We start from the raw sequence: 27,940 nt of genomic DNA on the forward strand, positions 1-27,940 counted from the left end.
AGGTTTTTCATAGGGGAATGCATTGCATGTTTAGGGTTTAGTTTATTTATGTCTATTTTGCATCAAGTTTCATCATATAGGGTTGTTTAGGACCCATCATTCACGATATGGGCTGCTGAATTTTCTGTTGTCAGAAAATCCCCAACTTTCGTGGCTGAATTTTCTGTTAACAAATTATTTAGGTAGTTATATTGCTGGAATTTTAGTAGCGTTGTGTGGTTTCCCTCATATAGAGTCCTCTAGGATCATTTAGTCCTATTTAGATGCATATAGTTGTATTAGAGGGTCTTTGAGTTGAGTGAGTGGTTGTATGCCCACACGTACTGGTCGTGGTTTTGGTTTGCACCCTACGCTAAACATGGAGCAAATGAAAGAGTCAATGAACAACATAACCCGATAGTTTGAGTCTTTGGGTAGGCGCTTGGAACAACGTATTGACCAACGCTTTGAACAGCTTAATGTGCGCGTTACCCAACTAGAGACCTCCACCTGGGCAAACCCCACCATTGGGGAAGATGCCCAATCTCAGGCAGGTGGTCAGGAGGATAGACAAAGGAATGGGGGTGGCCAAGGAATGGGTCATGGGCGTGCGCCCGTGCACCCACGCTGCGATGGGTATCATGATCATTATGACCCAGATGCGCAACACCTTAAGGGAGTTAGAGCAGAGGCCCCTACATTTGATGGCCACTTGGACCCTAAAGCTTTTCTAGATTGGTTGGCTGATATGGACCACTATTTTAAGTGGTATGATATGTCGGATGCTCGTCGAGTCCGATTTGCTAAGATGAAACTTGTGGGCCAAGCAAAGAGGTTTTGGGCTACTGTGGAGCGAAAGAAAGGTCGAGGGAGCCCCCAATAGTCCATTAGGGAGAAATGAAAGAAACTCTTAAGGAAAAGTACCTTCCTTTCTCTTATCACTTGAGGTTTATTGAGGAATGGTAATCTCTTCGACAAGGTTCTATGAGAGTAGCTGAATACATTGAGAAGTTCGAAGAGTACTTGTCCCGATGTTAGGTTGAAGAGGATCTCGTACTCACTCTTGCTCGATTTAAGATGGGCCTCCGTTTTGACATTAGGAGAGTTACTCACTGAGGATATAGACACTCTTGAACAGATGTATCAAGTAGTGTTGGAGGTCGAGCAATACCTCAATGCATCTGTGGGAAGGTGGTTTGAGTTTCGTGATTCTGGTGCTAAGGCCAACCCTTCTGGGGCTAAGCCCAACATTGGATATTAATATAAGTCTTTCAGTAATTCTCATTCTAGGCCCAAGGATGATTAAGGGTAAATGAGTTGTGGGGTATAGCTCGGGCAAAAGTGATGCGACTAGGTGTTTTTGATGTCAGGGGTTTGGTCACTTTTCCCACTAGTGTGGCACGAAAGAGGGCACCAAGGTGTTCCTTATTGATGGGCAAGTAGAAGTAGTGCCCTCAGAAAGTGACGATGAGGAGGAAGAATATAAGCCAGTAGAAACCCCTAGTGATGAGGAAGAGGGAGCGCAAGAGTTTGTGACCCTTGTAATTGTGCGTTGCGCCTTTGCACAAGCCAAGAATATCGACGATTGACGCCGCAACACGATCTTCTATACTTACGCAAAATGTGGTGATAAGAGCTGCAAGATGATCGTGGATAGTGGTAGTCGTGTCAACGTGGCATTAACTAGCACTGTGAGCCGTTTGGGCTTAAAGCTCGAAGCCCATCCTCAACCCTACAGAGTGTCTTGGGTTGATGTAACTTCCATTCCAGTCTCGCACCGTTGTCTTATTCCTATTCAGTTTGGATCATATAAAGACACACTTTGGTGTGATGTTGTTCCCATGGTGTTGGCCATATCATTTTGGGTAGGCCTTGCCTCTATAACAGGGATGTCACCATATTTGGTCGTTCGAATGTGTGTACATTCTAGTTTGAGGGCAAGAAGGTCAAGCTAAATCCACTTCCACCTAAGAACACGACTGGAAAAGAGTCCACCACAAAGAGTGGTGTGAGCGGCTCAAAAGAATTGAAGGAAGTGAAGTTCAAGTCTAAGCCTTTCCATATTCTAAATGCCAAAGATTTTGAGCGAGACACTGAGTCAGACTCGATAGTGTAGCCACAAGCCCTTGTGGCTAGGGAGAGTGCACCAAAGGCTAGAGTAGAGTTACCCACTGAGGCCATTTCGGTGAAAGCAAAAAGAAAACAATATGAAAGCAAAGAGAAACGATTCTCCTTTGGTGTTCTATGTATTTGAGACAACCCAAAGAGGTTGAATATATAGAGATTTACAGTCATCTATACAAGGTAAATGATAAAGACAGAATCATCTATCTATGGAAATTAGATATACAAGGCTTGTGGCTATATAAGGCATGTGGCTATACAAAGCATGTGGCCACGTGGCCTGTCTAACATCCGGTAGTAGATGAGCTCCATGATGTCTTTCCTGAGGATCTACCGAATGAGCTTCCTCCTATGAGGGATATACAACATGCCATTGATTTAGTCCCTGGGGCGACTCTACCAAACCTCCCTCATTACAAAATGAATCCAAAGGAGCATGCAGAGTTGAAAAGACAAATTGATGAGCTCCTAGAAAAGGGTTTAATTGGAGAGAGCATGAGCCAGTGTGTCGTGCCCGCCCTCACCTAAGAAGGATGATGCATGGAGGATGTGTGTTGATAGTAGGGCCATCAACAAAATCACAGTCAAGTATTGGTTTCGCATACTGCGTCTTGATGACATGTTGGATATAATGGCCAATGCTATTATCTTCTTGAAAATTGACCTCAAAAGTGGTTATCACCAAATCCGTGTATGCCCAAGTGATGAGTGGAAGACGGCCTTTAAGACGAAGGATGTGCTATAAGAGTGGCTAGTCATGCCTTTCGGGCTGACTAATGCCCCAAGTACCTTCATGCGTGTGATGACCCAAGTGTTAAGGCCCTTCATGGGGAAGTTCCTGGTCGTCTATTTTGATGATATCTTGATTTACAGCATGACCAAGGAACAACATCTCAACCATTCGAGGCAGGTTTGTAGGATCCTTAGAGCCGAGAAATTGTATGCTAACCTAAAGAAGTGTGCGTTTATGTCTAGTAGTGTTATCTTCTTAAGTTTTGTTGTGTCAGCTGAGGGTGTGTCGGCGAATCCCGAGAAGGTCAAAGCCATTGTCAATTGGCTTGAACCCCACAATATTCACGAGGTGCGCAACTTTCACGGCTTGGCCACCTTTTATAGACAGTTCATTCAAGGCTTCAGTTCCATTATGGCTCCCATCACGGATTGCATAAAAAAAAAGGAGAGTTTCAATGGACGAAGGCAGCCTCGAAGGCCTTCAAAGAGATAAAGTCAGGATGACCGAAGCTCTAATTACGCGACTTTCGGATTTTTCGAAAGTTTTTGAAGTCACATGTGACGCGTCAGGAGTCGGCATAGGAAGAGTACTTAGTCAGGAAGGGCACCCTGTCGCCTTTTTTAGTGAGAAACTGAATGAGGCGAAGCAAAAATACTCCACCTATGACAAAGAATTCTATGTGGTAGTGCAGTCGTTGCGCCACTGGCGTCATTATCTATTGCCGCAAGAATTCGTTTTGTTCTCAGACCATGAGGCCTTGAGATATCTGAATTCTCAGAAGAAATTAAACCCTAGGCACGCCAAGTGGGTCCAGTTCCTTCAAGAGTATACTTTTGTGCTTAAGCACAAGGCCAGTGTAGAGAATAAGTCTGCCAATGCGTTGAGTCGTCGAGTCGCGTTACTCAATTCCATGAGTGTCGAAGTCACGGGGCTCGAGCGTGTCAGAGAGGATTATTCTGAGTGCCCAGATTTTGGAGTTGTGTACGCGTCGTTGTTAGAGAGTCCGTCAGGAGCTAGCAGTGAGTACTTGATAGTGGACGGATATTTGTTTAGGAGTGACCGTTTGTGCATACCTTGCACCTCCCTCAGTGATTTTGTTGTCTGGGAGTTATATTCAGGAGGTGTTGCGAGTCATTTTAGTCGAGACAATACCATTGCCCTAGGGGAGAATAAATTCTATTGTCCAAGCCTCAAGCGAGATGTGGCCAAAATTATAAGGCAGTGTCATACTTGTCTCAACTGGCAAAATAAAAAAAACATAATACGGGGCTATACACACCTTTGCCAGTTCCATTCGCCCCTTGGCAAGACGTCAGTATGGATTTCGTGCTTGGGCTCTCCAAGACTACTTGGAAACACGATTCTATATTTGTTATCATGAACCATTTTTCTAAAATGGCCCCCTTCATTCCGTGTTCGAAGACCTCTGACGCATCTCATGTTGCCAAGTTGTTCTTTAGTGAGGTTGTCAAATTTCATGGGTTACCCAAAACCATAGTGTCTGACCATAACATGCGATTCATGAGTTATTTTTGGAAGACACTCTGGCATATGATGAATACTAAGCTCTAATTTTCTTCTGCGTACCACCCTCAGACTGATGGTCAGAATGAGGTGGTCAACAGGAGCCTAGGAAATTTGCTCAGGTGTTTAGTGGGGGAGCACACCAGGACGTGGGACACTGCACTACCTATCGCCGAGTTTGTGTTTAATAGTTTTGTTAATAGATCCACAAGTTTAAGTCCTTTTGAAGTCATTACTGGTTATAAACCTATGAAGCCTATTGATCTTGTCCCTATGTCCCTGTCCTATAGGCCATCAGTGTTTACAGAGTCCTTTGCTCATCACATTCATTCATTGCATCAAGAAATCAGGCGAAAGATCAATACTAGTAATGAACATTACAAAATTTCTGCAGACCAACATAAACGATTCAAGGAATTCAATGTAGGGGACTTTGTGATGGTCCGCATCAGGCCAAAGAGGTACCCTTGAGCAGCCGTTCGTAAATTGCACGCGCGTAGTGCTGGACCATTCAAAATTATAAAACGAAACAGTCTCAATGCGTATGTGGTAGATCTTCCACCTTTCATGGGAATTAGTTCCACATTCAATGTGGAGGATAGTTGCATTTAAGGGGACCACTGATACATTGTCCAACCTCTCACCTAACCATCTTGATTCCCTAGACCTTTCCCTTGATCCATGGCCCCTTCCCGACCCATCGTCCCAGCCTCTACCTCCCATACTGACCCTTCCCACACCCAGAAAGGAGATAGAGGATATTCTGGACCATCAGATAGTATCGACATTGGACGGTGGATTTTAAAAGTTCCTGGTCAAGTGGAAGTCACGCCCAGCTTCAGACAGTACGTGACTCACTGAGGAAGAGCTTTAGAAACTTGATCTTGACATCTTGGAGCGGTTCAAGAATTTTGCTTCGTTAGTGGCGAAACCTTTGCAGTTGGGGAGAGTTGATGGGGACATCATGCGCACGCACACGCCCCCTACCCTACGCACGTACTCAAGGAGGAGGAAGGCCCTACTATTGATCTGGATCGACGACGACATCTATGGAGGACCTCTTAGTTAGGGGGCTATGCTATGGAGCATTGGAGTGGACCCGATCATCATGTGGATTCCACCATTGGATCTCATGATCGTGGCCCACTACCCTAGATGATCTAGGATTTTGAGTTTTGGTTATTATCATTATTAGAAACATCATGAACGGTTTTGATTACATAGATTAATTGTTATTTTTGTTACTTCATCTCTAAATATTAGTGTGTGCACATGGCGCGGCTTTGGGGGTTTAGGGTTTTCTTATAAATAGGCAACCCCATGTAGGTATTTTTCATTGAAGTTTATGAATAAAATCCTGCGTTTTTTCTTCTTCTCTATCCCTCTGAGTTGAAGAAGTTAATTGTGTGCGAAACCCTCCCTTTTTCGAAGGGCTAACTACCATGGTGCGAAGCCACAACCATCCCAAATCTCCCCACCTCCTACTCTCCACTTCCATCATCTTCCATAGCCCTCCCATCTTCAGATTCACCTTTGTTTTTATGCCCAAGTTCTCCTCCACAACAGATTTTCATATTCTAGCCCACCAGAGGGGCTAAAACTTCGGCGGAGCACCACGCACACACTGGACAGCGGATCGACACGAAAATTGGTGTGAGAGTGGGCCTCCCTTGGCCGACCAAACTCTAGGAGTTGTTTTCCGATTCTGTGGGCTGCACACACGTGCAGACAGGGACTCAAGCACGTGCGCCTGGGCCAGGTTGCTGTCCACACGCATGGATCGTCTCAGGTTCTAGATTTTATTTTTCTTTTTCTCATCTCTCACCTTAAATCCCCAACCCTAACCCTAGATAATCCCAAATTCCAAGTATTTCCAACTTTTGCAAACCCTAGATTTTCCTCCGAATTGAAACATGGTGAATCTCTTAAATTGGAGAACAATCCTTTGCAAGATTGGATGAATCTTACACTCCTTTGGGTATTGTTTAGTTTATAATTTTATTTAATCCAGTCCTAAACTTGTGTGAGCTTGGACCTCGTAGATTCCCCTTGTTGAATGTTTGATCATATGTGGGACGTGGAATTTTGTGATTGTTTGAAATTAGTATGATCTAAAGCTTGAAATCTTGCATGTCATATTTAATTTCATGTCCTGCATCATAGTCTTTATGTACATCCATCTAAACATACTCATCTCTATAATGCCTTTTCTTTGCTTGCATTACTTCCTAATTGTTCAACACCTCTTCATGTAGCATAGCCGACGATGTTGTCGAAATGCGATGCGATCGTGTGCGATCGCATATGCCCGTGCACAAATGCGATCGCCCAATCGCACATGCAGTCGCATTTTTTTTTCAAAAAAATAAAATAAAATCGGAAAAATAGTGAAAAAATCAGAAAAAATGTTATATATATATATAAAAGAAAGTAGGGGAAACTTTCCTATGTAAATAGATAACTAATTTTACATATTTAAAATACATTTGAGTGAAATAAAATCAATTAAATAGTGGATTAAAACATCAAGTCATCAACATTCAACAATATAGTTAACAATTAAACTTGATAAGTAAGAACTAAGAAATAACAAGTAACTAACAATAACAACAAAATGAAGAAGCCATTTATTTATTATTGATTGTAGAAAATGGAAATATAATTTATAAATTACAAGTCATACACTAAATCATTAACAAGATAATACTAAATGCTATATACATTGATCTATTTACCATTGTGGCATTTGATCACCACCATCGTCGTCATCACTATCATCATTGGAGTCATCTCATTCTTCCACTTATACTTTTTCTTCTTCTGTTTCTTCATCATCTATATGTACTAATACTTCATAAACATCCAACGGTGGATCTTCAGCTTGATCATATCATCTCATTCTTTTATCTCATCAATCTCTTCCACGAGATGACTGCTACTACACGCCCCCTCTTCGCTTTCGAGTGGAAGTAGAAGTAGCTTCTTCAAGTGTCTATACATATGCAACATCTTCAACTTGGGCCCATGTTAGGTTCTCTCCAGCTCCTTCATCTTTAGGAGCCACTCATTATCTGCATTCAGCTCATCTAAGCAGATAACGTCAAAGAAACCAAGCTTTTCTGTCCTAGTCTGGAATCGTTCTAACAATTTCTGATTGTATTAGATGAATACCAAGTCGTTGAGCTTCTTTTATTCAAGGCAATTCATTTTCTTAGTGTGAATTTGTATGAAAGAAAGTGTATTAGGCATTATCTTAGCTTACACTTATAAGTTACAATTATCCCAAACTATAACATATTAACATTTTCATTTTTTTACCAAACTTGTCACCTCAAACGTGCTCTAGCTGCGCTCGCAACTGCTAGTAGAACATGTGAGTCTAAGAATCCTCAAGGCCAGCTTCTTTAGAGCTGGATCCTTCCTATTCGGGTCCACTCCATAAGCAGCCCACCAATCAGCTGAAAAAACTGTTTAAGTAGGTTAAACTTTGTAGATCATGTTGTGAACAAACTATTTGTAAGAGAGCCAAGAAATTTATACTACTTACAGGGCAATTTCATTGTTCGATGCCTAATGACGATCTCCCTTAAGAATATGCCCTCACTCTTTGTATAGAAGTCCAACAGAGCTGAATTCGTCCTGTTCTTCTCTATCTGGAACCATTCTTTCATCACGTCAATAAAACCAACTATATGTATAGTCTATGCTTCTGTTGGATCGGGTGAAGTGAATAAACAAGTTGGGTTGATAATGTAGGTAGCCGAATACAATGGAGATGACATTTGGCTACCTCATCTTTTATCTATAACATCTATAATGAGCTTGTAATCATGCCCTCTATAATTAAAGTAGTCCAGAATCTTATTTCTCGCCCTCTCCATTGTATCATAAATGTAACCCGTTGTTGGCTTCTCATCCCCGTCCACTGATTGCAACATAGTGACTAAGGGCTCAAATGCTTTTGGCGCCTTCACCACTTGTGTCAATTTTTTTTTGCAAAAGGATTGTTTTTTGAACCTGTTTCCCTTTAGCTTTCTTTGACCAAGGCCCATTTGTAAAATCAGTCGACAATACAAAGCTTCTAAGTTCTGATATATATATATATATATATATATATATATATATAGATATATATATATATATATATATATATATATATGTTCTATTTAATTTTTGTAGTGTTAAGAAGGATGTAGCAAAACGGCTGACTGCTGGACTTACCCCCAATGTGTTTTCTCATTCAACTGAGAAGAAGGGTGTGTTTGTACATAAAGACCGTGATTCTTCTTGCCCTTGCAATCACATTTTAAAATAACATACATATATCTTCTAACATAAGATCTACACAATGGGCCGCACAAGAGGTCCAAAATAAACGACACATCTTCTCCATAAGACGATGATCGATAGCTACATACGAGGTTGCGTTATCTGTAATTACCTAGACAACGTATTCCTCCCCCATTTCCTCAACTATACTATGTAGTAAATGAAATAAGTAATAAGTAGTATGAGAATGGGCCGACGCATATACGGACTTTAAAACATTGTCCTAGCTGGACAATTCACCAAAAAATTTATGAGAGACCGATCGGATCTATCGGTCCATCTGTCAGCCATGAGTGAACAACCATATCTATTTGGCTATGAAGGATCGTGTGCAATTAACTTTGACTTCGAGGTATGTTTCCCTCATTTCATGATATGAAGGGGGTTTAAGCCCAAGTCTAAATCGACCTATTGCCTCAATCATAACTTTAAAGGTTTTTTTATTTAATTGCATTGAAAGCAATGCTGGTTTGCTAAAAGCACTTAGTGATGTATTGAATAGTGGTTTTCCTATCTTTTTGTTTATACCGGTTTTTTAAAGTTATTTTAGCCGGCCCTTTGCTCTGACCTCTTTTGTCAACTATATCCTCGCGGTGTGGTCCACGCCATCTATCCATGAGCCCATGCCCACGAGCTCTTTTCAAGATAGGTGGTGGTTTAGATCAGCTTGTCGACGTAGGAGGGTAGGGCTAGCTTCCTCTACATCAACTATGTTTATATCCTCGTACACATCTCGTTCCATATATTCCTTTTGACATAAAGCACTATCGCCTCTCTTTCTCAATTGTTTATTCATATACTACATGCTCCCTTCGGATTTCTAGAGTAATTTTATCGCATGCTTTTGCATTTGACCCCGGTAAATGTGCAAGGTATTGCTTGTGCCGCATAATGCCACCGGAACCCAAATACCCATATAACTCACATACTATATGAATCCTATCCATAGTACTACGATAATGCCCATACTTCCAACCCGGGTCATTCGATTTGTTTCAAAGGGGAAAATTCGGAAGAAAACTTGTAATTAAAAACTAAAAACCAAAAGTAAAGGCTAAAAACTAAAGACTAAAGTAAAGATGAGTAAAGATTAGAGATGAAAGTTGGAGAGAGAGAGATGGAGCTACACTTGCACACTTGACACTTCCACTAGTACTCTTGTAGAAGAGAAGAAATGGAGAGAAGAAAAATAGAAAGAGATAGAATGTAGAGATAGGGAAAGAGAGAGAGAAGAGAATAAAACAAATGAAAGAAGAGAGAGAGAGAGAGAGAGAGAGAGAGAGAGAGAGAGAGAGAGAGAGAGATAATGAATAGAGAGAGAGAGTGGGAAATAGGGAGAGTTACACTTGGTCGCTTACACACTTATAAGTTACGACAAAATAAAAGAAAGGAAAAAAAGGAAAGAGAATTAGAGAGAGAGGGAGAAGGAGAATAGAGATTAGAGACTTTCTTCAATCTTCACTTGTCTTGTAGACTTGTAGTTGAGAGTTGAGACTTTCTTCACTCTAGTCTTGACTCCTGAGTCACTATTGTCTTGTACTTGTAACTTGTAGGTAGGTTTGTAGCTTATAGTCTACACTTGAAACAAAATGTAAGAGAAAGAGGGGGGAAATGTAGAATGTTTATGACTTTATGTAACATATGTAATGTATGCAGAGAGAATAGAGAGAGAATGAAATAGAAATGTAGAAGTGTAGAAATACTCATATGTATGTAAGAGAGAGTGCTTGAATCAAATTGTTGAAACTGGAAATTTGAACACATGATTGAACTTGAATCTTCCTTGAAAAGAAAGAATAGAATTAGAAGAAATGAAGAATGTATGTATGAGAGTGCTTGAGTGTTGAACTTGAATCTTCCTTGGGCCTTGGAGATTTGGAACTTGAGAGTTGAGATAGAGAATGTAATTATATAAGAGAGAATGAGGGATTTGAATATTTGAAAGTATGAGAGTAGAGGGGGAGTTTAAGTGAATGTAGAATGCAAATAGAGGGGTATGAATGCCTTTTTTATAGGCAAAAAGTTCGGATTTTGAAAAAAAAAAAATGCATATGTTGTATGCGATCCTTTGCAATATATATGATCGCATATGCGATCAATACATAAATATGTGCAAATGCGATTGCATATTTGCATGTGCGGCCGCACATGACAACAATGATAGCCAATCAGATAATAGTCTTATAAATCAACTCCTTGAGTATCACTACCATGAAACAATCACAAAGAATTCCAGAGGCACCTCTCCACTTAATTATATTAGAACATCCTTATCAATCTCTCAACCCATTAAATTATAGAGCCAAGGTAATGAAACAAGTGACTGTGAGGAATCTCTTTGCAATCGATTTTAATTAAATCCTTTCGTTTATAATTATTCACATTAACAATTCAAAAGAAACTGTCTTATTAAAGTTGCCTTCCAAATATGGTTTGGGGTTCGGCTATTTTTAAGCCTCTATACTTGGAATAGTCCTCCAAGCCTCCAATTTAGCATTTTCCCCCACCAGTCTTATCTACTAGTACCACATCATCTATAAACCACATACATGATGGAAGCTTCTCTTGAGTATTAGGTGATTAATTCTTTTGTAAAAGTGTGGATATGTGATGCATGACACATGATTTAATGCTAGCATGCAATGTGGAGATTATGAAAGGGTCCATAAAATAATTCAATTAACAAAAGATGCTTACTCACCAAGTAATTAAGAGTAAACAATAGAAAATAAAATTTAATTTAACTTAAATCACATACCTACATGCTAAGAAATCACATAAATCAATTAAAACTAGGCTCGATGGAATGATATAACTTCCAATTTATCATAAGCACGTCCCACACTCAAGGGACAAATTTGTAGGTTTTATGATTAAGGTTAGGAAGGGGAAAATATGAAATTTGGAAAATTAGGGTTCATGTAAATTGAAGATTTTAGAATTAGGGTTTTTAGAAATTGAGGAAAATAAGAAATTGGGGATTTGGGGTTTAGGGTAGGGTAATGGATGATGGGGAAGCAAGGGAAAATCAAATGATTGAGCGGTTGTCCATACGGTTAGCTTAAAAGCTCGCACGTGTAGGTCGTTGGCTAGGGTTTTTGGGTTTTCAAAGGTCGATTTCGGTTGGGGTTAAAGTTGGATGATGAAAAGTTGAAGAAAAAATGATTTGGATGGTCTTGGATAGGGAGGGAAGAAGAGAGATTTTTTTTGGGAAAATACCTCTTTTGGATATAAAGGAATAGAGAAGGAAGATGATAGATGGAAGCATCACACTTCCATTTAATGGGGAATGAAATCACACCACACCCAAGCTCCAAATCATATGGAGTATTCTTCAAATCACATGAAGAAGAGAAAACACAAAGCTTTTTTTTTTTTTTCAAAATAATGGCATTAGGGCTTCACACACCCATCTCTCTTTTATAGTCTTAGAAAAGACCTTTTACAAAAAGACGCTCTCAGATTAGATTCTCAATATAAAGACACTTAATAAATTAAAAGTTGTTCCAACTCCATAATCTCAACACAAATATAAGGTATACAAAAAATAACAAGCATATAAACAATCTAAACAACTAAACTATTTCGTGGTCCACGATCAGGATATCTGATGATGGTGATCCAATGTCCGATCATTGTGTCTACCCAATCCAACGATCCGATGTGTCCCTCAAGCTCCTATATGCAACCTACGTTCATCTTCCCAGTGTGGGGTCTTCAAAGATGTACGAACATGCATGTGGGGTCTTCAATGTGGCTAGGAATGTGAATTCGGCCAAGTGGGCCTCATGTAATGGTTGTCTAGCCATAAGGAGACTGGCTCAGCCCTCCTCTTCTGGTATGTTGCTCATATGTCCTCATCAATATGTATGGGCTTAGTTATACGAAACAGGAGCTGGGAAACACGTTTTTGAGAAGTTGGAAGTTCAAAGTGTTTAGTAATTGTTCGTAATATCTATATGTCTGCTATATATGTATAATGTTATAAACTTTGTATTCACCTCCACCACTACCAATTAGGCCCTATGTGATGTGGGACAGAATGATCTAACTTAATATTATGCCATGAAATTAAAAGACAGATTAGTTGGAGCAATGGAACGACAAAATAAAGCTAATTTATCATAAATTTAGAAATTTCATATTCATGACATGTCCAAATTCAAGCCTATGACAGTCCCGCAATGCGAATCTCATAAATTACTGATTAACTAGGACATATGGGAGATAGAACCCCATCCTAGCACAGGGTTAAATATGAATTCAATGGAAATTATGTGTCTTCTACGAGTTTTGACATGTTAGGGCGGTTAAAGGCTACGGAATGTGAGGAATGGGTTCGGGATATGTAGGCTTAGAGATATTAAGGTTGGAACATTAGGGTTGAGGTTTTGGAAGGTTTTCGGTTAGGATTTCAGATTTTGGGTTAAAGGTTAATGGACACAGGGTTTCTAGAATTGGGACTATAGGTTTTAGGTTGTGGGAATTAGGAATTTATGATTGGGACAAGAGATTTTCATATTTTGGGGATTTGGGTTTGGAAAAATTGGGGATTTTGGAATTGGATATCTAAGGTTTTGATAATCAAGGGGTGGAGAATTAGGATTTTGAAAATTAGGGTTTGTGGATTCTAAAATCTAGTTAAGATTGAAATAAGGGACAATGAATAGAGGGGAATGGAGGTGACGAAGCAAGAGGGACAAGGGGGAAGGGAATCGTCCATACGGACAACCCCACACGTGTGTTCGTATGGCCGTACGGACACGGGTTTGGGCCTGGGGTAGTTTGGGTTGGGGTGGATGGGCTAGAGTTTGGTTGGGTAGGGATTTGGATGGGCTAAGGTTTGAGTGTATGTGGGTTCTAGGGAGACAAGAAAAATCAAAGAAGAGAGATTGGGGAAAGTAGAGAGAGAGAGAGAGAGAGAGAGAGAGAGAGAGAGAGAGAGAGATAATACCTTATTGAGAAGAGAGAAAAGTAGAAAAGATAACTAGGGAATCACTCCCCATGATTTCGCATCACCAATCCAATCACAGGATGATTTTTTTTTTTTGCTCAATCTCAAAGCAAAAGGAGAGAAATCTCTTTCATTTATAACATGTATCATGGCTAGGGTGGGGATGTCCAACCCTTTATAATCTCAAAAAAGACCTTCTATAAAAAAGTGCTCTCAACTAAAATTCTCAACATAAAGACGCTTAATGAATTAAAAGTTGTTCCTAACTCCTTAATCTCAACACAAATATGATCTATATAAAACATAATGAAACATGTAAACAAACTAACCTAAACTATTGCGTGGCCCATAGGGGTTCATGATCAAGATGTCTGATGATGATGATCCAACGGTTTGATCATCGTGTCCACTTGATTCAACCGTCCAATGTTCCATCAAGCTCCTATATGCAGTCCATGTGCATCTTCCTAGTGTGGGGTCTTCAAAAATGCACGAACATGCACGTGGGGTCTTCAACGTGGCTAAGAATGCGAATTGGGCCCCATGTAATGGTCATTTTGCCATAAGGAGACTGGCTCATCCCTCCTATGGTATGTTGCTCTGATGTCCTCATCACTATGCTAATTAATTAGAGTCGGTTCCATGAATCCTATCCCACCATCACACTCTATCAAGGGCCATAACTTCGGTACGCCCTAACATGAGTTTATAATGTCATTTTGTTCGAATTCATGTGATGGAAGTTATGGCATAATTTTGACACCGGCTTCCAACCTAATGCAACCCTCGTTTATCCAGGCTCGGGACCGGCAATGAGAGCACAAAACTCCCACATGGGCAATGTAATAGGCTATTACATAGGTTTATCACAATCAAGCGCTTTCTAATTGTCTATTACATAGGTTGATTATAGTCAATGAGTTTAGAAGTATAAATAACAAGGTGGGAGTTGAACCCACAACCTCCCCCCCAAGAGGTGACACTCTTAACGAAAGAGCCAACCAACAATTTCATGGTAATGTTTCTTAAAATTTGTATTGTAAAATGAATACATTCTAATTATTAAGTGCTACACTTCTATAGAACATTGGAATTTCTTAAAATCATAGTAAACATATGACCGATGTTGTAATTCTTAAGGTTCTACAAAAGTATCTTCTTCTTCTTCTTCTTCTTCTTCTTCTTCTTCTTCTTCTTTCTTTTTTTTTTCTTTCTTTTCTTTTTTTCTTTTTTTCTTTTCTTTTTTTCTTTTCTTTTTTTTTCTTTTTTTTTTTTTTGTTGTGAAAAACTGTGATGCTCACATGCATATAGGATATAAATAAGCAATATATTGCATCTAGAAACCTCCCCCCTCCCCCCCCCAAAAAAAAAAATCAAAAAAGAAAACAAAAGAAAAAGGAAAATTGTTCCTAGGAAGCCAATATTTGTACTAACTAGGGAATTAAATTTTATAGGAGGAAAATCGTGCCTAAAATTAAGGGAAGTCAATGAAGTATTTGAGATAACGAAGCCAATATTTGTACTAACTTGGGAAACAAGGAATTATGGTTAAAATATAGGTTATACCATTTTAAGGATCTAAAATTTCAGCGGAATATTAAATTGGAACTTGGAAATCACAAGGATGAATCTGAGTATTGGATTATGTATAGACTAGAAAGCATATTACAATGAATTGATCAAATAATTCACAACTCACAACAAACTACAAAGATTTTGGCAGTTAAAAGTAAGCCTATAATGAATAAGTTGTTATGAGATGTCTTAAATTTCTACATGAAATAGGGGTTCGATCAATCGACCGTCCTAGTCGATCAATCGAGCCAGCAGCCTTGAATTATCCATATTGGTCTCTGGACAATTTTGGACAGTCTAGATCAATTGAACTGTCAAGTCGATTGATAGGCAAATTCAGAAATGTGTGTAAACTCTCTGGACTGTTTTGAGCATGTTCGATCAATCGAACATGGGTGCTCGATCGATCGATGGTCTACTCGATCGATCAAACATGGGTGCTCGATCAATCGAACTATCGGGTTGATTGATCGACGACGCGTGTGGAACTGCGTAAGTGTGCAGATTGTTTCCTATTATGGGTGCAACACTATATATATATATATATGGGTGTAATTACAGGATTAGGGTATGCTAAGCTATTCCAATCATGGGCTAATCAAATCTAGGGTTTGGGGAGGTGAAAACGAGGGTTTTCCCAGCATTGTAAGTTATTCCATCTCTTGTACCTTTTGCTTTCATAGTTGATTCGTTGTCGTTTTGTACTGTGGTTTTTCCTTGCGAGGGTTTTCCATGTAAAAATTGCGTGCACTTGTGATTACTTTGTTTACATTTGTTTAATCTTGTGTGATTTGAATTCGGGGTTTGCTTCTGCAGATTTTCAACATAAGTTGAATTATAATTTGGAGGTAGTATAACTGAAATTAATCTAAAATGATTCTGTTGGATAGATTTAAACGAGAAAATTATAAATTGGAATATGAATATGGGTGCACTCTAGTGGTACCAGTACAATTGTGAGCAAGGTATTAAAAAATGGTTACATAATAGTAATGGTGGGAAGCATTATGGGGTCAATACTATTAAAAGAAGACAAAAAAAATGGCCATAACAGCCGTTACGGCCACCATTTCCATTATTGAATACCTTTACTATAAGCTTTAGTGGTACCGGGAAAATGTGGGGCACATGGGATGTATTCACTACATCTTACCTGTCCATTAGATGTGTGACCTTATGTTAAACCTAGGTCCTGAAAATCAGATTGATCCAAAACTGAGGTGGGCCACAGCATAGGGAACAAATTGGAGGGAACATCCACCTTGATTTTCAATGTGGCTCATCTGATTGCTAACTGGCCTGATTTTTGGTCTGACCCTTCATCCATGCCAGATGAAGTATCCAAATGGTCTGGCCTCTATATAAACAACACAGTTAGATCCCCACATAAATCAAGGGTGGGCGTCTCCTTTGAACTCGTTTCTTGTGGCGTGTCCATCTAACTTATGGATTGGCCTGAATTTTGTCACCTGGGGTTAATATGCACTGCTGCATTTGATGGATGGGTTGGATGCCATGCATGCATCGCATGGGCCCCGCATCAGCCCAGTACAACTGGAGTGTGCTATATGAATAACAAAGAAATTGATGGCAAAGATGTGCAATGAATATGAAGCTAAAATGCAGATTGTATAAAGAGAATTTGAAAAGAAAAATAACAACTTTGTTCAGACTCCAATTGGATGAAACAGCGACTGAAACTAGCAGCTAATTTCAAATATAAATAAATTAAGAACAGCAGTCGAATTCAAGTCTTAATTGATGAAGAATCTGGCAAATAAAAGGGTCAGAAATTCAGTTTAGGTTTTGGGTATACTGTGGTTAAATTCAAATATGAAAATGGATTAGAACGAATCTCAACAAATTAAGAATTTAAAACTAAAAATATCAGAAATTGAACTCATACCTAATAGACCCAAAATCTACAATTTGAATTTGAATCGGAACATCTTAGGGGTTAGCAACTGAAATCAGTTGGTTACATCTAATTCTCAAGAGAGCGATTAAATCTGACTATAAAGATAGATTAAAAATCCGTAATCAGAGAAGACCAGAGTTCAGAAACAAAAGGACAATTCAGTGGTTAATTCTGGATTTGAGGTTGGATTGAAACTTTTCAACTGAATCCAAATCTGAACTAGATTAAAATAAAAAAGTTGCTTACGATGAGTTTTGAATCAGAAACTAATTTCCAGTAATTTGGATAACATCAAATGACTCTCCTAGCTTGAAATAACTTTGTGGATACTAATAGCAATAACATAAATAAGAGCTCTGCTAAGCACACGCACACATGTGCAATAAAGCTCATGTGCCAGCATGTCACGATAGGTCCGAGATCCAATCCATCCATCAGAAAGGTACTACTATATTGATTGCATTGCCCAAGAATGAGACTGATCCACTGGTCAGGGGGACCTCAGTTTGCAAAACAAATGTATGGCTATGAAAATCTTGGCTGTAAGTTTTCTAACACATCCACCTGTTTCCAGTAATGGGGCCAACAGGCTGAGTGGACCAGATTTATTTTTGGGAAAACATGTACAAGGTTGGCAAACCTGCTAGATGGAATGGATGTGACACCTATGTGCCATTCTAGCACATTTGTGGAACATACATGCGCTTAATTGCATATACATGTGTGCTTAGCAAAGCTCCATAAATAAATGGATCAATATAATTGAGCTTGAAAGCTTCCTAGAATTGTCGAATTGAAATCTGCTGTCTCTGCTTCTCAATCATGGAAGGCACTTTGATGATGGGTGGTTTTTTTTTTTTGGTGTTGTTACAATGGCTATTATCAGGTGGTTATGTGATAAAATTTAGTGGGCTATGGAGGTCCTATGTGAAGACTGTTTGATGGTGCTGCTGTGTATTGTTTTGGGATGATGAAAATTAGATAAGATGGTAAGGAGATTTGAAACGAAGTAAAAAAAATAAAAAATGTTGATGGTCTTGAGACTTTTGAGTTGGATTTCGAGTTGAGAAGTTGTGAGGGAGGTATTTGGGTCCGAACATGGAGGCTTTGGGGCCTTCTATGGAGGTCCTATGTGAAGACTGTTTGATGGTGCTACTGTGTATTATTGTTTTGCGATGATGAAAATTAGATAAGATGGCAAGGAGATTTGAAACGAAGTAAAAAAAGAAAAAGAAAAAAAGTTGATGGTCTTGAGACTTTCAAGTTGGATTTTGAGTTGAGAAGTTGTGAGGGAGGTATTTGGGTCCCAACATGGAGGCTTTGGGGCCTTCCATATAGGGGGGTGGGCAAATCGGCTTGAATAATTGCCTTGGTGTCATTCCAAGAGGAGAGGCATGGATTGGATGGATGTGAGCTTGATTTGGGTGCATACGGGTTCCCTTTGACAAAATAATGGAGATTTGGAGAAAATCATGTTGAAAATCGGATGTGTCAGATCTATGTTGAAACAGGGACCATTGACCTGTCAATAGTCTAGTCGATAGGTCGAAGGATATAAAAAATATTCGGTTTTTTGGCAAAACTCTCTGGACAATTTTTGGAGTTTTCGACAAGTTGAAAAATCTAGTCGACAGGTCATCTTGATCGATCAAAGCGTTTCGACCGGTCGACTCGACTGGTTGACGGATTGCACAGTTTCGCACATTTTTGTGCGGTGTGTTTCTATTTCCGGTTTATATTATTTATATGGGTTTAATCGGGATTAGGATTGATGCTAAACGTGCTTAAGGGTTTGAGAGGGTTTTGGAGAGAGAAGATGCTAGGGCTTTTCTTTTGGGGGCTTTGAATCGGTAAGGTTTCATTTCATGTAACTTTGTTTTTCATAGTGCATTATTGCTTTGTGCCGTGGTTTTTTTTCCGCAAAAGGTTTTTCCACATAAATTCGGAGTGTTCTCTGTTGGATTTGCTTGTGCGATTGTGATTACTTTGTTTGATTCCTCTCTGTGTGCTTTCGCGAGTCCCAAAAAATCAACCTATTTAGGATGGGATTTGGTGAGATTTCCTAGAATTTGAGATAGGCTTATACAATAAATATGAAATATGAAATTATATATACTATTTTATATAAGATAAAAGTATGAAAAAGTCGAACTATGAAATTGTGTACTATTTTTCACATATGTGACCATGCTTCAATGATCTAAATTGTGGCTCCGAAGGACTGAAGCCTTAAAAAAAGTCTCCAAGATTGGAGTATACTAACCCTCCAATGGTCCTAAATGCAAAGAATCCTAAGCTCCTTCATTTTCCTTGGCAAGAACATTGATACTTTGGAGAAGTGAGAGCTAGCCATTGTTTGAATTATCTTTGATAGTATCGAAATATCTCCGATATTATCGTTATCTCCAGCTTGGCGATACCGATAACACTGGTAGTGATACTGATAACACCGGTAGTATTAGAAATTCCAGGCATCAACAATGTATCGCTTAGTATTGCCAACGTATCGATATCGCCAATATTTTTTACTGTTTAAATTCTAGGTGACACTTGTATCGCAAGTGTATTGACGATATTTCAATAATATCACCAACGTAGAGATATCACAAAAGTTTGTTTATTAAAAAAAAATAAAATCTATTATTATTATTATTTATTTTTTATGAGCATATTGTTGTAGGCAATTTTCAATTTGTCGTTGCTAATATTGATAATATCTCAATATTATCATTATCGCAACATGCGTTATATCAAGACCACGATCTTTTGTTTCCTTTCTAGTTGTTGATCTTGGCAAAATATCGTGAGTTGTCGATATTCTGTAATATCGATGGATGTTTGGATAGAAGGTTGGATAGATGATTGGGATGGTTAGAATGTTTCTTACGATGACACATGCTTTTAAGCCCCCATTAAATGGAAACTTATTGTGTATACATTCTTTTTGCAAAAAAATTAATCCTAAATATGCAAATATGTGTATTTTAGCATCTCCTGAAGTTTCACTGAAAAATCTTCCATTTTTCCCATGTTTTCCCACATTTCTAGTTATCAGTGATATTATCGGCGATATCGATATTGTTTCCGTATCCCCGGCCAATGAAACTTGCAACGATACCGATACTTGGAACACTGGAGCCAGCACAAGGTAGAAGGGTTACCTGGACATAAGCTAGATGGACCAAGAATGGTTTTAAGTAGGGGTGGCAATGGGCAGGGTTTAGACTGGGTAAGGGTCAGCCAAAGCGCAACCCATTTACTAAATGGACAAAGAATTCTTGCCCAAATCTGACCCATGACTCATTAGCCTCTGACTAGAGCTGACCCACTTGAAAATTGTCAAGCCCGACCTGACCCATTTAATTGTAAATTGATTGGGCCCGATTGCCTTGACCCAACCCGCCACGAGCCCAGTCAAGTTTAAGGATGGAATATGACACTAAGGATGTGCACAACGTAGCCTAGAAAATGGATATGTACATGCATAAAAAGAAAAAAGAAAAAAAATTCATCTATACCTTTCTATTTTATTTTGTTTCAGATTGTTTTGCTTAACCCATTGATAATCTATATGGGTAGGTTGGGTTCAACCCAAGCCCGACCCATTTTGTTAATGGGTCATGTTTTTAGCCTAAGCGTGACCCACTATCCATTTAGCTTGGCACAAACCCACCTCAAAAGTGGGTCGGGCCAATTGACTTGTGGGTTGACCTGACCCATTGCCACTCCTAGCTTTAAGGGCCTAGCTTGATGTGTTCCATTAGTAATTGGTGTGTTGGATAGGTACCTAACATTTGGTTATTGAGCCACCTCCACATCTAGAAGTGGAAAGGGCTACTTAAGATATAGGCCCGAGTCGGTTTTGCCACACTGTGCCACATGTAGGCTGAGGAGCGTGGTGGTGTGTTATGATCCCCAATGGTTTAAGGGCCTAACTTGACACTTGCCATTAATTCAAGGGCTTTTGGTGTATTTGATAGCTACTTTGACAAGGCTACCTCATGGAAATTTAAATGATTCACCAAACATGTTGTCATCATTGTGCATAAGGTTACTATGAACTTGTCTTTCTAAATTCAAGATGTTAGGTACCTTTACCAATGCACCGAAAGTCCTAGAATGATGGAATGCATCGAGCCTTAAACCATTAGAGTCACATTACCATGCTCCTCAGCCAACGACTGCAACCCTGTAAACCTTGTAGTGGCTCTTACACTGATACAAGTTGCCCTTTCCACTAGTGGTCCCTTTCGGAATTCAAACACTAAATGTGGTGTTTGCTCCGATACTGACTGTTCAATAACCTATGAATACGGCAAAGACCCCAGAAATGATGGTGTTGGCTCCAATACCAAATTTTAGGTAGCTATCAAATACACCAAAAGCCCTTGAGTATTGGAGCCAACACCATCATTTCTGGGGTCTTTGCCGTATTCATAGGTTATTGAACAGTCAGTATCGGAGCAAACACCACATTTAGTGTTTGAATTCCGAAAGGGACCACTAGTGGAAAGGGCAACTTGTATCAGTGTAAGAGCCACTACAAGGTTTACAGGGTTGCAGTCGTTGGCTGAGGAGCATGGTAATGTGACTCTAATGGTTTAAGGCTCGATGCATTCCATCATTCTAGGACTTTCGGTGCATTGGTAAAGGTACCTAACATCTTGAATTTAGAAAGACAAGTTCATAGTAACCTTATGCACAATGATGACAACATGTTTGGTGAATCATTTAAATTTCCATGAGGTAGCCTTGTCAAAGCGACTCTTTATGTTGTTAAAAGATGTCTTAAATATGGAAAAGTTTGACTAGCCCAAGAAAGTTCTGCTCGAAGTCCAGCAACAAAGTATATTGGAATTTCCGTGATCCTCGACTCGTCAAAGATCTGCTTCGACTCGTCGAAGGTTACACAGACAGCACACAGACTACGTAAATGTGAGGCGGTTTCCGGACTATTCCAAGTCGGTGCGAAAGTGGGGTTTCCTAAACTATAAATAGGAGTTCCTAGAGCCTTTCTAAAGCATCCTAAGGCTTTCTAAAGTATTCAAAAGGGTTTTTAGAAGGGGTTCTAGGGTAGCAAAGGGTGTAGCTAGGGTGAGATTCAAGCTCGTTTGAATCGGGTAAGTCTTTTTTCTTTGTAATTTATGCTTTCATAGTGGATTTCTGTTGCTTTGTGCCGTGGTTTTTTTCCGAAAGGGTTTTCCACGTTAAATCCTTGTATTCTCTTGTGTTTGCTTGGTGCTCTTGGATTGCTATCTTAGATCCATCTATGTGCGATTCTGCAGAACGAATCCGAACTAGTGGTATCAAAGCTATTGTTGGGGCACGGATCTGGATCTACAGGATTAGCATCAATGGGAAGCACTAGGTATGATATTGAGAAGTACTCAAGGAAAAATAACTTTTGAGTTATAGAAGATCAAGATGATCAGTTCCTTAGCCAAGCAAGGTGAAGACGGTGCTCTTAAGGAGCGAAAGTCTATTATGACTGATGGTGATTGGAATACCCTTGATAAGAAGGCCTTATCCTCGATCCGTTTATGTTTCATGGATGAGCTTCTCTACAATGTTTTGAAGGAGAAAACTGTGGCTAGTTTATGGGGCGAAGTTAGAGGATATCTATGCGAAAAAATCCTCTGAAAATCGCCTACACTTGAAGTTACAGTGGTGTAACTTCAAGATGACAGAGGGTGGAGATCTGGAGGCCCACATCATCAACTTTAATAAATTGGTTTCCAAACTGCTGGATATGGAGGAAGTGATCAAAGATGAGGAACAGCATGTATGTTGCTGAATTCCCTTCCGGTATCATATGAGTCATTTAGGGACTCATTGTGCACAACAAATAAATCTCTAAGTGTGGACGCCGTTATCTCATCTCATCAAGGGAAGGCCATGAGAAAGATAAATGGTGCGTAGGGACATCTTCTGATACATTGTTTATAAGAGGCAGAAATTTTGGGCATGGTACGACATCTTCAAGGTCAAGATCTAAGTCCATGGGCAAAGGCAAAGGTAAGTTAAAGTGTTAGAATTGTGGGATGGAAAGACGCATGAAGAAGGATTGTACAAATCCTAAATCTAAGAGAAGAATTTGAGGCTTCATACAGGGAGGCCAACGCTGCCACGTCTGATGAAAGTACAAGTGGATGTGAAGGTACTGTCTTGTCTGTGTCTACGATTAGACATTTATACGATGATCATAGGGACGAGTGGATTCTAGATACGAGAGCATTTTTTCACATGTCCTCATCGGAGTTAGTTCGCCAGCTACAAAGAGTGCGATGGTGGACAAGTGTTTATGGGTAATGATAATGCTTGTAATGTTGTGGCTGTTGGTACGGTATACATCAAGATGTTTGATGGGATGGAGCGTACCTTGACTGACGTTAGGCACGTTCCTGATATGAAAAAAAGTCTGATTTCTCTCGGTGCACTTGAGGAAATAGGATGCAGGTTTACCGGATTTGATGATGCCCTTAAAGTATCTAAGGGGGCACTCGTAATCATGAAAGCGCAAAGATTCGGTAACATTTACCCGTTAATTGGGAGTACTTCAACAGGTGGAGCTGCAGTGGCTGTAGCGGATTCCACCTTTGCACGTGTGTGGTAGTTGGGCATGGCCACATGAGCGGGCTGGGCATGAAGCCTGAGGCCCGCAGACAAAGATACGGAGTAGGTGGAGTAGCCACCTGTGAGAAGAATCATACCGCATAATCGCAAGTTATCAGCGAGGTACATGGATGACTCCAATATCGCTCTCGTTACAGACGAGGGGGATCTGTCTACTATTCAGATGACTCTAGGTGAGCCTGGCACTGAGAAGTGAAAGGTGACTATGGACGATTTGATGGACTCATTGTACCAGATCGACACATGGGAGCTGGTGGAGCTTCCAGTGGGCCGGAAAGCAATTGGATGCAAGTGGATCTTCAAAAGGATACAGCATATATACAGAGCCAGGCGGGTAGTGAATGGTTATGATCAGAGAGAAGGGATTGACTTCTCAGAGATATTCGCGCCGGCGGTATAGCAGGTGTCTATTAGATTCGTATTGGCATTGGTTGCCCAATGCGATCTCAAGCTGGAACAGATGGATGTGAAGACTGCACTTCTGCATGGGAAATTGGAAGTATTGTTCTTCATGGAGCAACAAGAGCGGTTCAAAGTTAAAGGGGCAGAGAACAAGGTTTGCAGGAGGTCGTTGTACAACTTGTCACCTAGGCAATGGTATAAAATTTGATTCTTCATGGTGAGTCAGAAATTTTCTAGGAGTGAATACGATCACTGTGTCTATTGCAAGACACTGAGCGATGATACGTTCATCATCCTGGAATTGTATGTTGATGACATGTAGATCGCCAATCATGACGTGTTTGAAATCAATGTACTGTAGACTCAGTTAACAGGGACATTCGAGATGAAGGATCTAGGGGCTGCAAAGATAATTCTCGGTGTTGATATTCATAGAGACTGGAAGAGGAGCAGGCTTTGGTTATCACAGGTAGAATACCTTGAGTAGGTATTAATCAAGTATGTGATGGACCAGACAAAGCCGGTGAGCGTTCCCTACGCAGCTCACTTCAAGCTTTCCTTAGGTAAATGTCCCAAAACAGATGAGGAAAAGCAGGATATGTCTTATGAGCCTTATTCGAATGCGGTTGGCAGTGCATGCCATGGTCTATATTAGACCAGTTATTTCACAGGCAATCGGTGTTGTGAGCAAATACCCCGGCAAGCAACATTGGGAGGCAGTGAGATGGTTACTTTGATACATTCGAGGTACAGAAGACTATGTCTTAACTTTTGAGAAGACAAGAGCAAAGTTGGTAGGGTATGTGGATTCAGACTACGCAGGCAGTGTGGATTCCAGAAAGTCGACTTCATGTTACTCGTTTGTACTAGCGGGTGGAGCAATTAGTTGGATGTCGAAGCTTCAGTCCGTGGTGACTCTTTCCACAACCAAAGTAGAATATATGGCAGTAACGGAAGTGTTTAAGGAAGGTGTTTGGTTAAGAAGCATGATAAATCAGTTGGGGCTTCAGCAGGAGGCCATGCCGGTTAATTGTGATAGCGAGAGCGTTATCAATTTGGCTAGAAATTTTGTTTACCACTCACGTACTAAACACATTGATGTTCGTCACCACTTTATCCAATAGGTGTTTGAAGAAGGAGGTGTAACTTTGGAGAAGATTCACACCAGCGTGAATTCGACAGACATGCTCACCAAGGTCGTTCCTACAGAGAAGTTCAAGTTTTGTGCAACTTCTCTGGGCTTGGCGATGGCGTAATAGGAGGACGGAGTGTGCATAAAAAGCATTGATTGAAGCTATGATGTGATGTAGAGATAAGAGAAGAGGTCAAGAAGTTATACGTTTGAAGATTGAAGACATGGTGGAGATTGTTGTTAAAAGATGTCTTAAATCTGAAAATGTTCGACTAGCCCAAGAAAGTTCGGCTCGAAGTCTAGCAACAAAGTATATTGGAATTTCCGTGATCCTCGACTCGTCGAAGGTTACGCAGACAGCACACGAACTGCATAAATTTAAGGTGGTTTCTGGACTATTCCAAGTCGGTACAAAAGTGGGGTTTCCTAAACTATAAATAGGAGTTCCTAGGGCCTTTCTAAAGCATCCTAAGGCTTTCTAAAGTATTCAAAATGGTTTCTAGAAGGGGTTCTAGGGTTGTAAAAGGTGTAGCAAGGGTGAGATTCAAGCTTGTTAGAATCAATGAGTCTTTTCTCTTTGTAATTTATGCTTTTATAGTGGATTTCTGTCGCTTTGTGCCGTGGTTTTTTCCCAAAAGGGTTTTCCACGTTAAATCTTTGTGTTCTCTTGTATTTGCTTGGTGCTTTTGGATTATTATCCTAGATCCATCTCTGTGTGATTCCGCAGAACAAATCCCAACACTTTAAGAGTAGACATCTCGAAACCATTCCCTATAAGGTATTCGATAAGTAGCTCTCCACCTTGAAGTGGTCTGCCATTTATGATTTATTTCTTATTTTTGTTAGAGAAATGTGTTACTAAATAAGAAAAAGAAAAGAAGAAAAGAAAAGGAGCTAAGATTGACATTTTCAATTGTAATAATAATGATAGATTGCCTTCTTCCCCGCTTGTCAAAAATATGGTTTTGTTTCACCTTGGTTCTCTTATGGCTTTCTTTTCCTTAAAATATTTATGGAGAGAAATGGCGATACTGTAGCTTATTGGTTTTTGTAAATGCAATCAAGTATCCTTCTTGCTGTCGAATGTGCGGGCAGTTGTTTGGTCTCAAATTCTTGCAAGATGCATTAATACAAAGAAAAACTGGTAGATCTATGAATTGTTTAATCTTGAACACATTTCAAATGGCTGTGGCCACTTTTCTTCCTCTTCTTCCAAGCTTGGAGAGATATCTTGTTGTGTGGGCAGATAGTACAGTGATTTTGTAATTTTGGGCCCTTAATCATTACGGTTGTTTTCCGAACTTGAAAAAAAAAATAATAAAAATAAATAAATCTGTTTTCAGTTCACCGCATGTTATTGTTGTAATTTCATTTGTATACTGATTTCTTTTTCGGCTGTCCGACCTTAGATCTTTGAATTTGTGATTTTATTTTTACTTCTTATATTTTTACAGGCTTCATCATTCAATAGCCAAGATGGGCGGAAGCGCATTGTGGACCCGATTGTACTCATGACGTCTGCGCAAGAATCATTATCAATTGTAATCTCCATAACCAACAAATGCATATGTTCTGAACCATCGGCTCGTCCATCCATAGAAGACGTTCTATGGAACTTGCAGTATGCAGCACAAGTGCAGGCGACTGCAGATGGCGATCAGAGATCTGAAGTCATATCCCAGCTGTAAATGGGGTCCAAATTGTAGGAGCTTGCCTTCGGAATCTCTTCCTTTCGAGGGTATAGATAAGGAGAGGAAATCGACGGAGTCTACACATCATTGCATGCTTTCGGGCCTTTGTAAACATGTAAATGGGCATATCGAGTATGCTCCCTTTCTCCTTCAAATTTATTCATTGGAAGTGTATTATAAAAGACATTATTACATGATTTTGCATGTTTCCACCTTCAGTTTCTTCTGCTTGGATGCACAATTGAATTGAATTGTGAAAAACTCAAAAGGTCTGAGCTGTCAATCAGGTACACCCCATTATGTGGATGCCCTTCCAATAATCAACTTGATACACTCTTCAGGTGGGGCAGTTTATGGAATAAAATGGATGGTTGAACCATTTTTTTCGGCCGTCCATTTTGTACACTAGACCACCTGATGAGTGGACTGGTCTGATTATTGCACTGGGGCATCTCTACGGTGAGGCATCCCTGATGGATGGCAAGGATCTTGTAATTGTATGACAGCATGTCATGTGTGTCATTCTACATCCGCCGGGCTATACGTGCCATTATTCTACTCGAAACTCCGTCGAGTCGGCTCAATGGGATTTTGGATGAGTGATGATCCAATGTAGAATTTAGAGTGTCATAGGCGGCCCATCTGTATATTGAAAAATGTGGGGTGAGTGTTGATCCAATGTAGAATTTAGTGTTGTAGGTGGGCCGTCTGTATATTGAAAAATGTGGTTGATCGATCACTGATCGAACGATTGGATGTGCAAAGTAGTTCATTTCCCAGCGGTTAGGGTTTGATCAACATGGGCTAGGCTGGGCCAGGGTTGACATGGCCTCGATCGCCTAAGCACAAGCCCCAGCGTTGGGCAGGCGTTGTAAACAAGAGTTAAATAATCAAACATTTGAAATGGTTTAATTTAAGAATTTTCCTTTCCTCCATCCTCTACAGG

General features: G+C 39.9%; 1 protein-coding gene across 1 annotated transcript in view; it reads left to right on the forward strand.

Annotated features, from left to right (window-relative positions):
- LOC131246313 (probable inactive leucine-rich repeat receptor-like protein kinase At3g03770) overlaps nt 1–27,220 on the forward strand; it is a 47,352-nt gene extending 20,132 nt beyond the window's left edge. The window contains exon 7 of the mRNA XM_058246288.1: nt 26,758–27,220. Coding sequence (XP_058102271.1) covers nt 26,758–26,991 — 234 coding nt within the window. The 3' untranslated portion in view covers nt 26,992–27,220. The remainder of the gene's footprint in view (nt 1–26,757) is intronic.
- Nucleotides 27,221–27,940: the final 720 nt, after the last annotated feature.

Source organism: Magnolia sinica, chromosome 5 (assembly GCF_029962835.1).
Source record: "Magnolia sinica isolate HGM2019 chromosome 5, MsV1, whole genome shotgun sequence".
NCBI classification, from domain to species: Eukaryota; Viridiplantae; Streptophyta; class Magnoliopsida; order Magnoliales; family Magnoliaceae; genus Magnolia; species Magnolia sinica.